Source organism: Vidua macroura, chromosome 5 (genome assembly GCF_024509145.1).
Source record: "Vidua macroura isolate BioBank_ID:100142 chromosome 5, ASM2450914v1, whole genome shotgun sequence".
In the NCBI taxonomy this organism is placed as follows: Eukaryota; Metazoa; Chordata; class Aves; order Passeriformes; family Viduidae; genus Vidua; species Vidua macroura.
Genome location: NC_071575.1, coordinates 19,209,222 through 19,224,456, shown reverse-complemented (window position 1 = coordinate 19,224,456; position 15,235 = coordinate 19,209,222). Strand labels below are relative to the sequence as shown.

Here is a 15,235-nt window from a genome sequence, read left to right as displayed (position 1 = left end):
GGCCCACCTCCACAAAATCCCATCTCTGTCCAGCATCTCAGAAGCAATGTGCCTGAATCTGATGCAGCAGAGCCATCAAGAATCACAGAATCATATTAAGGCCTAAAATCTCCCTCAGTGCCTTAATGACTACTGCTAGTGCTAAAGGCACTGGAAGGGACAATGGATAAAAGAGCGAGGCCAAGACAGATTCTCCCTTCGGTGCTCTGCAATCCCCAGACTCAGACCCAGGGAAATGCTGGCTTTATCCCCTTACCTCCACTTTCGATGAGGATATCAAACAGGTCGTCCATCTGCTGGCTGGAACAGCCATTCTCCTGGGGACAGCAAGTGCAGGATTAGCTTCCTATTTACCAGGGGAACTTCCACCTCCAGCAACACCCTTGGCTGCTGGCTCTCCCTTGCCCCAGGGACAGGGCTGTTTTCTAGCAAGAATGAGCACAGCATGACATGGCATCAGAGTCCTCTGTAACCCAGGCTGTTACTGGCTGGGAAAGTATGGTCAGCAACAGCAATGAATTGCTTGGGATTTTTTACCTGTGATTTAGGGTCCACCCCAAACCCTCAAGAGGAAGTTCAATGAGAAAGGTGCAGTTGTCTCTCCATTCCCTATCACTGGCTCGCATCAAGAAACTAAGGAGATTTACAATGGCAACTTCTCATCTGCTCTCCATGGAAACCAGGGAGAATAACTGCTCTCACCTGGGCCTTTGGCTGTTGCTTCATGGACTCTTCATAGCCTGGTGGTGGCTCTTTCATTGGGACTGAGGGAACCGGAAGAGGTGGTGGAGGAGTTCCAAAAAGCGGCGTGTGCTGTTGCTGCTCCAGGTCCATCTGGGAAGGGGAAGGGGCAGCAGGAGAGCCAGGCTGTGATGAGGACTGTTTAGAATGAAGGCAGAAGAGGGAATGAATGCAAATCAGGGAAAAGTCTACATCGACTCCTGTCTCACAGCTGCTTTGAGAGACCATCACCTCTCCCTGTGAGCATTGCACAGCAGCCTGCCTCCTTCCCTGGACTCTGTGCACTATGCCCTGACTGCAGGGGAAGAAGATAAATTTCCCCTCGACTCACAGCTGGAAATCTTTAGCTGATTTTTCCAGTGCTAAAGCAGCCACACCACAAACCACCTCCTCACTTCTCCTGGAAGGGGAGAGCCTCATCTATCCAAGCAGGGGATTCCTGCAGCACTTTGGAGGGAAAGGGCATTTCCCTTGTGTGTTCAGCCTACTCTCTGCAATACACTCAGGGCCTGTCTTCTATCCACCTCCCTCTACAGTGCCTGCTTTAGAGTCACAAGCCAACTTCACTTAGCAGCAAGTTTCACAGACTGTTGGTGGGCGGAGAGCACCAGAGCACTCAGCAGCACCAGAGCTCCATAGGAAACCCCAAGTGTTGCAGGAAGTGGTGCTCATGACTCAGTTTTACCAGATGAATCAGCACATAACTGCCCATAAGGGCAAGATCAGGCCTTTCCCTCTACAACAGCTATGCATGACCCACACAGAAACTTGCTCCCCTAGAGCAGTGAACCCTGGGCAGCAGCTGAATGCCACTTCCAACACGTGTACGCATTGATGCCATTGCCCCTCCTGTTTTCCCTGGAAAGCTGCTCATCTGTTGTGACCCACAGGTAGAGGAGCGACCCCTGACCAGCTCTGCTGGAATCCACTCTTCCTGAGAAGGACTGGAAACCATGGCACAGGCCACTGGGATGTGCTGGGAGGGTACCTTTTTTGACACATTGGGTGGGCTGGTTTTACCGAAGTACCAATTTTCAGCAACTGCTTATGGAAACCATCGGGGAAGAAAGGCTGCAGGTTTGGAGGTGCTGAGAAAGACAACTTGGTGGAGGCCAGCTGCCCTGTGACCACCTGCAGACCTGGCTTCTGACCCCACAGGGAGGCAAAAGGATTGGAAGAGTCAGTACAGACACCTCTGCAGCACAAAGGCTAAGGAACTCCAAGGAAAAAGGTGCCTTTATTTACTTTCTCCACTTTCTCCAAGGTCTCAAAGCAAACCAAGGCACTGATGCTTTGCAAAGTAGATTTCTCACTCTAAATATACTAGAGATTACTTCTGTCTTCATACCCTTTCCAGAACTGACTCAGAAATGATCCTCCAAGCTCTAAAATCTTCATAATCTTTCTGTATTTTATCTTAATTACAGTTTAGAGAGACAGCTAAGGAGGCTAGAAAGGATTGAGATGTACAGCATAGCCTCTACAGCCAGCACGTGGAAAGGGCTAAAGGCAGAGGTGCTCTCTTTCCTGAAGCAGTACAGCACTTCAGAAAGCGCTGATTAACTGGCATGTTCAGGGCAGGGGAACAGAAATGCTCAGCAGTACCAGAGACTACAAGGTCACAGCCCTTTTACCCCTCTGAGCTCACATGCCCCTTCAGAAGCAGTCACACCTCCCACACCACCCTCTCTCCATGTAGCAGCCACCTCTTCTGTTCAGCAGCAGTCCTTCAAGAATCTGGAACACCCCTGTGAATCAAGGCTGCCCACTCCAGCCCCTCGTTGTTTTTAATCCACAGACAGCACCCACTGGAATGTGGTATGTTTGTACCCACTGCCTGTGGGTAAAAACACTGGCAGCAGGCAAAGAAAACCAAGGGAGAAAAGTGAGCTACCTTAGATTGGTTTGGTCCTCTGGGCTGCTGCTGCTGCTGCTGCTGCTGCTGCTGCTGCTGCTGCTGCGTGGGCTGCTGAGGGGTGTTTGCAGGTACCTGACATGGCAGTTGGCTGGAAGTTTTAGTGGGTGATGATTGTACGCTCTGGAAAGAAAAGAGTATCCGTAACAGGTTATTCCTCAGACATGACATGGATACAGGGCTTAGGTTTCTTACAGGATTTATAAGTTTGTTTTTTCCCCACTCTTTATTCTTTACGAAATTCCATCCTCTTTCCCTGAGCAGAGAAAGCAGACTGGATGTGATTGAGAGTCCTAAGATAGGAGGTACCACCAGCCTAAATCCCTGGGCTACCCATGACACACCTCAAGAACTGCCAGACCTGACACAGGAGCTGTGCCCTTGCAGAGCAGCGGTGGAGCTCAGGTAAGATACTCTGGGGTTTCAAGGTTGACAGTAGATGCTGATGTTTAGACAGCTGCCGATATCTCACCTGCTATGCAGCAAATGTAGCCTGCTCAGTGCCTGTCACTGATGGCAGACACGGCCATTTGCTCTGCAGAAAGTGCAAGAAATGTATCAGCAGAGAATGAAAATTATCTTTGATGTCATGGAAGGTGCTGAGGTTTGACTTATGCCATCAAACTTGGGCATATTTATCCCTTCCTGGAAGGAGCACTCGGAACACTTCTGTTAAGTGCTGAGCTCATGCCAGCAGGGGAATAGTAAATCATCTCTGATGAAAGACTCTGTTAACACTGAAATACTGACATGCATTAAAACAAAGAGCAGCCAAAATGCAAACAGTCTGCTCCCAGGGTCTGATTTCACCTCTTGGTAGATAAGATGACCCATCTATCACTCCAAGTATGATCTCTACAGTTAAGGACAAGAGGTGAAATACACTCTGCTCATTTTACTACCACGGGCATAGTCGTTCTTTTAAAAACCAGTGAACTGTGGCAGCAAACCCTTGTAGTCCAAGCCCGAGGTCCTGCCTGACAAAAGGCAGAACCATGTGTTTGGAAGAATGCTGAACAGCCTGTGATGCACAGAGCCAATCGTGCATTGCTGTACACAGCTCATCATTGTCAAATTCCAGTCTTTTTGCCAAAGTTCTGCTTACACTGCTCTGTTTTACAAAGCCATGATCTACCAACCACTGCAGTGAGCAACTCAGCCCTTTCAGTATTTACTGCACTGAATTTCCACCCCAAGAGGCCATCCTATGGTAACCTGAGTGGGACAAGGAGAGAGGAACCCAACTGCCCGCAGCAGTGATGGGATCCAACCCTTGCCTACCTGCAAGGGTGGGCAGCTGCTCCCTGCCATCCCATGGGGAGAGAGGCCCTGCCTCTCGGTGCTCTGCTTGGTCACGGTGAGGACAATGTGGGTCCCTGTGGAGTCAGTGATGAGGGTGGGGGGAGGGGTGCCCTTGATGAGGGCGCTCCCTTGCTGGCCAAGGAAAAGCCGTGGGCTGTGGGACTGGCACGGCGGCTCTGCCTCCTCCTGCTTCACCATCACAGCTTTCTTTGGCACTGGGCTTGGATTCGAAGTGTCCATTTGGCTAGCGGTTGGTGCAGTGCTGAATTGGTCTGTTTGGCCACTGGATTGCTTCGCACACTGGCAACTCAGGAAACCATTTTCACTCTTGACCTGGGCACCAAACGCTCCTGGTTTGGAGGCGAGGGCTGTTCCTTCTCCTGTGGCTGTTGGGGCTGGCTGTGACTGCTGAGAGCGCTTCTCCTGCTCCAGCTGTAGCCTAAGCATCTCCACCAGCTGCTGCTTCTGTTTCAGCATGCGGGTGAGTTCCTCAATCTGCTTGTCCTTCTCCTGCAGCATCTGGTCTTTGTCCCTAACTTCTGCATCTCTGCTGTTACCAGCACCACACCACTCTGACTTGGGTGCCACATTTATGCTGCAGGAGGCGGACTTAGAGCTTTCTTCCTTCACCAAGAACTGCACTGGAGATGTCTGCAAGGTTAGCTGGGTCAGAGGTGAAGTCACCATCTCTCCAAAGGTATCTCCAGTGCCCGAGTTTTCATCCCCTGTACTCATTTGTGAGCGCTCAGAAGGAGTTGGAGAAACAGGAGGAGTTGAGCCTGTGCTCCCAAACTTCATCACGCCGCCACCAGTAACTGTGGCCACAACTACTTCTGCTGGTGCAATGCCAGTGGTGACCAGGGCTGGCCCTGTGCTCAGCCTGGCAGTTGGGAAGGCCACCACCACTTCAGCCGCTTTAGGGAGGACGGCTGCTGTGCTGGGCTTGGGAGTGGGGGTTGTTTGGCCAGCTGCACTGTTCTGCTCTTGGTAAGCTCGGAGACGCTCAATGAGGTCCGTCTTTGTGCCCGAGACAGGCAAGGCCCTCAACTTTAGCTCTTGCTTCAGCTCTGCTACCTGATAAGGGGAGAAAAAAGAGGGCAACATTAGGAGAACTTCTAACTGAACAACTATCAGTTAGATATCAGCAGCAACATTGTTCAGTACTGCCCACTGACAATGGCAGAAAGGGTCTGTTCAGCTTCACAGGACATTTACCTTCATCTCATCCAGGTTGGCAGGGAGAGGGCCAGGCTTGCCCACCACAGCATTACTGTTTTGTCTCATCAGCCCACTAGAACCAGAAGATACTGAAGATGTGCTGCTGACTGTGGCAGAGAGATTGCGTACGGCAGGGGCACTGGCACCACTCTGCTGCTCTCCTGGAGGTCTGCAGGAAAAGAAAGAACACAGACATCAAAACCACAATGGAAAGACACCAGAGGGCCTCAGTGTCCACAAACATACATGTTCAGAAACATCTGGGTCATTAGTGTTGCCCTAGACTCTAAAGCACACCAACACTCTCGACTATATCCATGCCCCTGCTGTGCCAACCAACTCACTTCAGCTGCTTTTGTCTGATTCATCTCGCACTGGCTCTTTTTGAGGCCCTCTGGGAACCTACAAGGCTGAGTGTGTCACACCTGTCACACCCAGTGGCCACCCCTCACACCCAGAATACCATGTCTCTGGTATGAGTGCTGGTAAGTGCTTGCTAAGAGACCTGCCGCTGCAGACCCATACTTAGGTGGGGCTGGCAGGATAGTCTGATAGTTGTAGTGCTGCTGCTGCTGGTTGAGGATCTGAAGCTGGAGAAAGAGCTGCTGTTGCTGCAGTATTTTGGCATAGGATGAATCCATGGGAGGAGCTCCCTTGTCCTGCTTTTGGTCCGGGGGAATATACTGATGATACTTAAGCTTCTTGACTTTCGGCTTCAACTCCTTGGCTTTTTTACTGCGCTGAGACTTCTCACTAGCAGACTTGGGCTGGCTTTGCTATTTAGAAGAAAAGGAGGAAGCAAGTAAGAATGGAAACACTGATATAATGTAATACCCCATGTAAATCAGAACACACACTGGGATTTTAATTTTGAAATTCTCTAGTTTGTTCACCTCAGGGTCTTTCCATGCTTCTCTAACTGAGACATTACAGACACGCACTGGCAGCAGCTTATGCTGCATCATAATGCAGGTCACCTTTCCCAGCACACCAGATCATTTGCTCATCCAGTGCAGACTCATTGACTCTAATTATAGATAACACTGATTGTTTCAAAACATTTTGCTTTTAGCATCCGTTTTGTAGAAGATGAATACACCATGGAACAAAAAACCCCATTAAATATGTTACAATTAGTGTCATAGGAAGACATCAGTGAGAAATGTTTCCTTCCTTTGCATCTGTTATTTTAATACTTCCAACTCCAAACCTGCTTAAAAGTAACTTTCTTATCTTCCTTCAGACTACTACAAAAATAGTACCTTAATGAGTGTTGGTGGGGGCTTGGCAGCAGTAAGAGCCACTCCATTGGTAAGACTAGCGGGCAGTAGAGGTGGAGGTGGCAGTGGTGGAGGTGGCTGCTCAGGTAGGAAAATAGTTTCACTGGAGTCTGCGCTAATCTGCAACTGGGATGAACCCTGCAGGGACAGAAAAAGGCATAATGAATACACACAAGAGGAGGGAAACAGTTTAACAGAGTGCAGGAAGTGTCCACTTGGAAGGAAGGAGCATGGGCTTCAAATCTTTAATCGGATGCCTTTAACCCACTGCTTCAGTTGTCCCTGAGAAGCAGTACAACTTCCTAGGGCAGAAAAGGAATCAAAATCCAACACCTGTATCTCCCAGCATTTCCTGCTGGGATCAGTTGCACATAGGTTGTATCACCAAGCAATGACTGCCCACTTCCCTAAAGGCACCACCATGAGGTTTTGTGAATAACTAGAGGAGGATGTCACTGACACCACACGGAGCTAAGACCCCTTGTGAAATCTCACAGACTGTATCTCTTAGGGAAGCCTTAGTCTCACTTTTTAGGCTCCTCTGCCACAAATCTCCAGGGCACTGCAGGAGGCCTCCACATTCTCACCTGAGCTAGTGATGTACCAGTGGTGCTAGGGAGAGGCTCACAAATCCGGGAGTCCATCGGCGATGGGACAGACCCTTGGGACTCATGGCTGGCTGGCTGTTCTGGGGAGAGGGCATCACTGCTGTCCTCATCAAAGGAGGAATTGTCTGCAACCTTTGGGTAGTTCACCTGTCCAACTAAAAACACAAACATCAATCATGGTCTGTAAAGTGGAATAAGGAATTACTTGGCTTGACACTAGATGTTTCACAAAGACAATGATGGCATGGAGAGAGGTGTGCTTAAAGCACCAGCTAAAAATGAGAGAACAGAGTCCAAACTGGATCAAGTTTAAGTGTTTACATGTGGACCAGGGTGAACCATTTCCCTGGCTTGCTATCCAGGCAAGATCAGTGCATGTAAGAAGAGATACTCAGGTCTGCCCAAACCCAGCTCTGTGGCATGGCTTATTTCCACCAAAGACTGGACAGCATAAGGTTGAATCATAGCTTCTTTGGTGTTCATCCTGTGTGGTGGAAAGTAGAATCTCTTGGATTCTTCTGTCTTGGAAGACAAAATCCCAAACTGTCCTCTAGTCTTACAAGCAATAGGGGCTATGGATTAAGTGATGGCCCTGGCTGCTATTAGCATTTCTGTCCATCTACGTGCCCAGTAGATAAATTCACATGAGTTTACACTTGTAATGTACCAAAGTTTTTTTAGACTACATTTTCTCAAATTAATCCTGCTAAGCAGGGAAACACTGTCATTTGCACCACACCTAAAATCAAGAGGAATCCAGAGATGTATTTTGCTCTGTCAGAAGGAAGCCACATCTCTTATGCTTCAGTTCACAAGTTCACTCTTCCTCAACTACTTCTTGTTCAATAGTGAAGCCAGGCTCTCTCACAACACTGTTCTCCTTTTTTATGGAAAGTATTCCATCTTGCCCACAGTTGTGTCCCATTTGTCTTTACAGTAGCTGTGCGTGTTTGGGGGGATGAATAACCACAGACACACAGACTGCTCAGTCTGGGGAGACAGGAAAGAGCACTGCTGAGGCAGCGGGAAGGCTATTCCTCAGCATTCCTTTCAGCCCTTGGAATGGCACTGGCATGATTTACATCTGTTCTGGTTTATTTTTAAAGGGGTTGAATCCTCTGAAGTTTTTGAGTTCACAGACATCTTTTGTTTCATCACACCTGTTTATATTCTGTCTCCCCTCCCGATCTAAGTCAGTGGGTTCTCCCTGACCAACAATGTTGACATGTTATACTGAGAGAAGGATTTTGAGGAGACAATCTAGGGAATACAATCTTCAACAGCCTTTCAAGTCTTTAGGGTATACAACTGCTTCCATATTAATCTGGAATGTCCACATTCCCTACAATTTAATGTCTCCATAGCATTATCTGGGCCAGAGAGAGTTCTGCTTTTGTAAATCTTTCGGCTGAAAAGCCTGTGATTCTGGGCCAGAAAAATGAGACCAGCTATGGGATTGCACTCTCCTAGACATGCAGGTGAATTGATAGGTAATCACAGCCACATGTGGGAAATGCTCTCCACTAAGATCCTCCTCTGACCTTACCAATAATTGCTTCCTTCAGGCTTGATTCTACAGGCAAGATGTTCTTCTCCACCAGCTCCATGGGCCCTGGCCTCTGTGCTATCTTCTCATTGAGATCATCTGCCAGTCTGGCTCTCTTCAGCTTCAGCTGCTTAGCCTGCAAGGAGGGTTCAGCTGAGGTCTCTGTTTGGGGGAAAGTAAATAAAATGGTATCAATCCAACAATGGTCAACCCGTGCCCTTCAGCAGTATTTTAATTCTATTTAGAAAGGTAACTGTAGATAACAGTAGGTAACTGTACAGAAAAATAGTTGATAGATAACAATAGGTAACTATGCACTACAAATATATGACACATGTTATGTCAGAGATAACTACAGTAGCCCTTCTGATAAATTCACTGCTCTCCAACTGATGTCACCCAATTCTCGTTCATCTTTTCCCCCTGGTTGTGCCCCAAGCTTGGTGCTCAGCAGCTGCATAGCACTCCCTCTCTGAAGCTGAGGCTTGTTATTAATCAGATCAAATCTGCCTCAATCCTTCTTGGGCATTTTACAGTGTCGTCGCTTAGCAGAAGAGCAATCCATGGTCATTCTATTTCATTGTTGCTCAGTTATACAAAACTGTACAAATTGAATTCACACAACAGATTTTTCTGAGAATAATCTCTGAGCAAGCAGAGTTGAATCCCTCTCAAGGAATCATGCAACAGGCATGATCTTCTGCCTGTTCCCAAGTGGAAGGCAGCTTTGGAGGTCAGAGGCAAAACAGAAAGCTGTTAAAAAGGTAGTTACGATAAAGTTTATTGTTGATGCTTTCATGTTCAGCACTTGCCATACCTTCCAGAATGTGCATCCTAACCAGCTCTGATCTCTCTGGCCGGGACCGGATTTTGCGTTTCAGATAGTCCTCTGTCTGCAGCAAAAACAGACAAGCAAGAACCACTTTCAGCTGATCAGACACAGGAGTGAGGGAATCTCGAACAGCACAATTAAAAGAATCAACCATCTTTAGCTGTTACTGACATCTAAATAAGCACAAAACGGAGAAGGGACCTATCTCCTGTCCCAGTGCACCCAGAGAATGAGCTTACTCTAAAGATGACCTTCTATTGTAATTACCTCAGTCAATTCTGCAACGCTGCCCCATAGAACGGAAACTGGGAAGGACTTCCTCAGGAGCTGAAGTCCTCTTTTCCCCTTGTATGCACCACCACTAACTTGTGTCAGGGAAACATCCATGAGATTTCTTTTTATAAAGTGAAAGATAACTGCACTGCTTCCACTGTTCACAGAAAATACTTTCATGTACTGCTGGCATTCAGGGCTGACTTGTGGTTTGGGCATACTCTTTAATTTGATTAAAGACATGTTATTTGTTAAGCTAAAGACCCCATGCAGTCTCTTGGGGGGCAGAATCTAAATGCTGTGACAAGGCTTATTACACTTCTAGAACTGCTTTTAGCTCTTTGGAGAAAGTGCTATGGAGCAATGTACAGAGATGACCCTGACAGGCTGAACATGTTACTCTTTACACTGCCAAGGAATGGGAATCTGGAAGCAGCAGGTAATAGACTGGTAAGTACTGGACATTAGGGTGAGCCTTTGGAGAAAAAAAGTATTAAAGTCAGGCAGAAAACTTTACCATTGTTGCTCAGCTGCCCACATAAAAATATTAACTTAGTAAGGTTTTAGGAAAAAAAGATAAATAAGCAAAAGCCCTTTGGTCACTGGTCTTAATGCAAAGTCCCCTGTTGCAATCCTTCCACAGTTTAAATGGCCTCCCTTACAGTTCTTAATCACAGCTGTTATTTTTTTTTACTTTTGTTGCTTTCACTTTTAAAACAAAACTTAGTCATATCAAGTTTCATTCCACTGTAGGCTAATCAGAAAAAAAATATCCCCAGAGGCCTTTTGAGGAACAGAAATTACCAAGAAACTCCCCAGTTAGAAAAGATGGCACATGAAATATGATGCCTGGCTTCCTCCTTCTGTAGAGCCAGAAATCTGTAATTTTGGTGTGACAACATTTTGGGGGGATCCTCTCTATTCAATTTTCAATTTTTCTAGTCTCCTAGGTAAAAATTGTATGTGCAGGTAACAGGGGAACTTTCCTCAAAGGTGGAACTGAGTTCCACATGATAAGAGCATTTAATAGCATTTAAGGTCAAAACAAACACCATTAAAAAAAAAAAAGTCAAGCGCCTGGACAGTGGGGAAGAAGAGTATCAGCCACTTCCAAAGATGACTCTAGGGAAAATCCATGCACCATTTTCTATGGGCTTTAAGCATAACTAGTTCACTGAGGGTCAACCAGCACCACATGCAAGCTGCAGAACACCCCATCTAATACACCTCTGACTACAGAAAGCTGTGTTATATCCAGAATATGAACACTTCCCTTCTGCATCTCATTAACAGCTATGGGATGCCCAAAACATAAGACATACAATTCCTGACTTTCCCAAAACACTAAAGATTATATTGCATCTTACCCTGGCACGCTCCAAACTCTTCCTTTGTTCATGAAATGCAGCTGGACTTTTCAGAGCTGTGGAGAGGAAAAGCATTTAGAGAATGAATTAGAATGATGGAAGTTCTCTCACTGCACAACCCTTCAGGCTAACTTATGATGATGTTAACAAACACATCACAGCAACTGCCTCCTGCATCTTCCAACACACTGAGGCAGATCTCCAGCTGGTACAAAGAAATGGAAAGTGCCATACTCCATTTGACAGCAGGGGGACACAGGAACTGATCTGAAATTTTTGTGGGCCACTGGAGTGTCTACAAGTACACTCCTAGTCAAACTAATCACTGTTCCCAAAGCTGGGTCCAGGAACAGGATTCAAAAACAGCCCCCCAAAAAAGCCTTTTACAAGCTTCAACAGAGAGTAAGATATCCAGGACCCTTGTGGGAATGGCTTTGAAACATTGAAGAGGTCAAACTGTTGGAAGGATGGGGGACAATGCTAATGAACTGTAAATCCCCTTTATTATCTTTCAATGTCAAAGGAAGCTGTAAGTCTTTCCTGAATCTGGACCTGTGTTTTGTACACATGCAAGGACTGGCTGCAAACCCTGCAGGTCCACAGGACACATATACTGCTCCCTGTAAGAGGAGAACAGGGACACTTGGAGAGAAAAGTACATCTGTCTATTGACAGAAAACCACAGCTTGAGGAATTAACTTCAGCTCTCCACAGAACCGACCTTCTCACCCCCTTGGGCCCTGTTTAAAACCAGAGCCAAAATGGATCAGGTTTTAAGAAACTGATCCTCTGCTGTCCAGGACCACACTAACCCTGGAGGAATCTCTCACTCTGCCTGGCTCCTCTGCAGCACACAAAGCTCACGTCCCACAGTAAAACCAGAGGGGTGGGGGGCTGATGGTGTCAGTAGCTCCTCACAGTTTCCCTGAAGCTGCAAGTAGCTTGTTTTTTTAAAAAACGATCACAGTGTGGTTCATATTAAGTAGCAGAATGGAGCACAGTAATTTCTTTTCATATTTCTAAAATACTCGTATCTTAAACCATCTGAATTACCAACCAGCTAAACAGAAAAGTTAAAGAACTTCAGCTTTAAAGATAAGTTGCAAGTCTTTTGAAGACAGAAAACTAAGCTCATAGAGTTAGGAACTCTGAAGTGTTGCATCTAGGTCCTGTGAAAAATAGTCTGCTGATATTATTTTTCACTTAAGACTAGTGATTAAGAATTTCTCAAATACAAGTTCATAATGAAGTCTCAAAAGACTTTAAAAAATAAAAGCCCCTGCATAAATGCAATGTAAGAAACTACTCCTAACACATGTGGAGCCTTCCACACCCTTTCTTACAGAATTAAATGGAATAGCCACAGAAAGTTTTAAGACACATTCTGTGAAATATAGAGTCCTTCTGATACCAAAATGATTTTTTGCCTTTTCTTTTATATACCTTTTTTATAATTTTTATGTATTCTCAGTATTATTAGCATGCATACTTGTAATTCCTTAAGTCTGATAATTTAGCGTTGTCCTAGTATTCTGTTAGGCCAGGAGACCAAATATCCTAAAGACCTCGCAGCTGGAGGCCGGAAAGCCCTACACTATCTTGGGAAACCAAGGTCCTCCCTAGAAGAGATCCTGTAAACTAGAGGTTTGGCCCATCCAGGGGGGAATATCACACCATTCATCCAGGCCTCCCATTGGGGCATCCTTGTTAGATATGCTAATTTGTAAGGTCTATAAATTGTATACGCCATCTATCGTGTGCATGCATTGTGGCGCATCGCACCACAGTGAAGTGGTGCACTATAAAGACCCTTATTAAAATACTGAGATAAAAAACCCTTATTCCTTAACTGTGTCTGGCTCTCCATTTTTTAAGACCAGGGAAAGGCATCACCTCTAGGTTCACATCAATGGGGTAAGAAATAGAATTCAGTGCGCATGGCAGGAATTCCGAACATGCCAGGCATTGTAGATGGGATTTGGACTACAGAAGTGAAGGAAGAATAATTTGTAGAATAAATTAACAATAACTGAAAACCACAGTGAGTGTGTATATAGACCCCTACAATAATGGGGCAAATAGTTCCTGCTCAGATTAGTTGCATAAATCTGGTTACAGAGAGAAATCACCAGAGAAAGTTACACAAGCTGTGAAATGCACTTTGAGATAAACCAGAGATACAGTAGGGATATTGTTTTGCAATAACTACAAAAATAAGGCAAAAAACTTCCCCATCTAGCTGAGGCACTAACAAGGCCTCAGCTGATGCCTGCAATGAGGTGTCCTGGGCATCCTGACCACGCACTTCAATGAAGAGCAAGGAGCAAACAATACTCCTTTCAAGTCGAGTGAGCAGCTTGTGAATACACATGTGCTTGAACCAGAATGTGCTTTCCTTTCATCGTGGGCATCTCACACAAAAGCAAAATAAAAGCTCAGGTCCACTTGAGCAAAGATAGCAAGCAACATTTAAATCTGCATAAACATCTACCCTGGAGACAAGTGAAGCAGGATTCATCTTGAGTCTTCAAAAGCTCTCTACCAGAATGCGCAGACACAGCAGTAATTCTTTACTCTCCCTTCCCTGCCTACCTCTGCTGTCAGTATGAGGCAGCAGATGAACTTTAAGTGACATTTCCCTGACCACAGCTAATGGTCAGAAAAATCAACTGCAGGAGTTCAGCTGGTGTCACAGGTAGTCCAGGAAAACTCTTGCATACAGAAGAACAAAACAAGAAAAGAATCCCTGAGTAGGAAAAAAGAAAAACATGTATGCATTTAATAGTAAGTAACACAGAGTTGCTACAGGAATAGTCTTGTAAAGAACACTTTCAGTCTCTCATGACTAGTCCTCTGGAAACGTGCACTGGGATGTAGCTCTCTGGGCTGGCAACATGACAGAGGACTTCATTTTTGACCTCTGAAAATGTCAAGAGGGCACAAATCCTTCACTGCTTCCCTCAGCAATCTAGGATGAAGTTGATATGTCAGAACAGGGTGTCTATTGTAAAATCGTACTCCATTTGAAGTTAACTAATCCTTGCACATTTTTTGGCTTTGAAATGACTGCTTAGCCCAGAGCTGTGGAGCAACTCTATTAACTTTACTACAGCAAATAAAAAAAAGGAAAAATAATCCTATGAAGAACTCTGAAGCAATAAGGTTCTGGGTGAACTCTAAAGGAGACCCTAAAGTGCAGATATGCCCCTTTTCCAGCTCCTACCACTGAACTTCCCAGCCACTTAGCACTGATCCCTGCAAAACTGTTCCTGTGCCTCATAACCCATCTGGCTCTCTCACCAGAGTGCTGCTTCATCCATGCCACTCAAAATTATCCAAACTCATAAAGCTCTACCATTCTCAGCCGTATCAGCTACGGTGGCTCGTTCTGGCAGTGTATGTGAATAAGTGGCTGAGCTGGTGGAGCAGAACCTGTGCAAACCAGGGGGTGTGGGGCAGCATTCCCATTCTGTCCACAGCTCTTAGGACCTGAAGCATCAGATACAACCACAGAGGGTAAGGGATGAGGAAACTCCAATCACCTGATGCTTTCTGACTGCTCAGCCTGCATAAAATACACTAAACTATTCCTTACAGTAGTTTGTCTAACCTGTTCTTAGAGACCTCTCATGAAAAAATGTAATATTATTGCAGAGAAATTATCCCACTACACAAATGTTTTTACTATTTAAAAACCTTTCTGAATGTCTAACTTATATTTCCCTTCCTACAATTTATACTCTTTGTGCTCTACCTTACCTGCATACATTACAGAGAACAATTTATTTTCTTCCTCTTTGCATCTATCCCTTTTGAAAACTTTGGTACCAAAGGCAGTTCCCTTTCAGGTAACATTATCTAGACCTTTACTTGTTTAGTCTCTTTTGGACTCCGTCCATTTAAGGTGCATTTTTGTTGAAGCCTAGTGTCCAGAACTGGGTACATAATCCAGCCTAGGCTTTACTGGCTGTTACAGAGTCAAATGATTATTCAGTAACACTTCTCAGCCACATGACCCAGCCAGTTTGCCTTGTTTGTGTACATAAAACAAACAACATTCACTTGTGCTTGTCTCACAATCCACTAAAGGTCTCCAATCCTCTTCTGCAGAGCTGGTCCCAGCCAGCCACTCTTCATCCTCAATTCAAGTCAC

The 15,235-nt window shown here is 45.7% G+C and overlaps 1 protein-coding gene across 1 annotated transcript in view; it reads right to left on the bottom strand.

The window, feature by feature from the left end:
* MRTFA (myocardin related transcription factor A) overlaps nucleotides 1-15,235 on the bottom strand; it is a 93,417-nt gene that overhangs the window by 4,017 nt on the left and 74,165 nt on the right. Inside the window, exons 5-15 of the mRNA XM_053977457.1 lie at nucleotides 11,083-11,138; nucleotides 9,428-9,503; nucleotides 8,611-8,772; nucleotides 7,044-7,219; nucleotides 6,439-6,594; nucleotides 5,702-5,952; nucleotides 5,174-5,345; nucleotides 3,938-5,032; nucleotides 2,636-2,779; nucleotides 703-879; nucleotides 257-317 (exon numbers count right to left, since the gene is read on the bottom strand). Coding sequence (XP_053833432.1) covers nucleotides 257-317; nucleotides 703-879; nucleotides 2,636-2,779; nucleotides 3,938-5,032; nucleotides 5,174-5,345; nucleotides 5,702-5,952; nucleotides 6,439-6,594; nucleotides 7,044-7,219; nucleotides 8,611-8,772; nucleotides 9,428-9,503; nucleotides 11,083-11,138 — 2,526 coding nt within the window. The remainder of the gene's footprint in view (nucleotides 1-256; nucleotides 318-702; nucleotides 880-2,635; nucleotides 2,780-3,937; nucleotides 5,033-5,173; nucleotides 5,346-5,701; nucleotides 5,953-6,438; nucleotides 6,595-7,043; nucleotides 7,220-8,610; nucleotides 8,773-9,427; nucleotides 9,504-11,082; nucleotides 11,139-15,235) is intronic.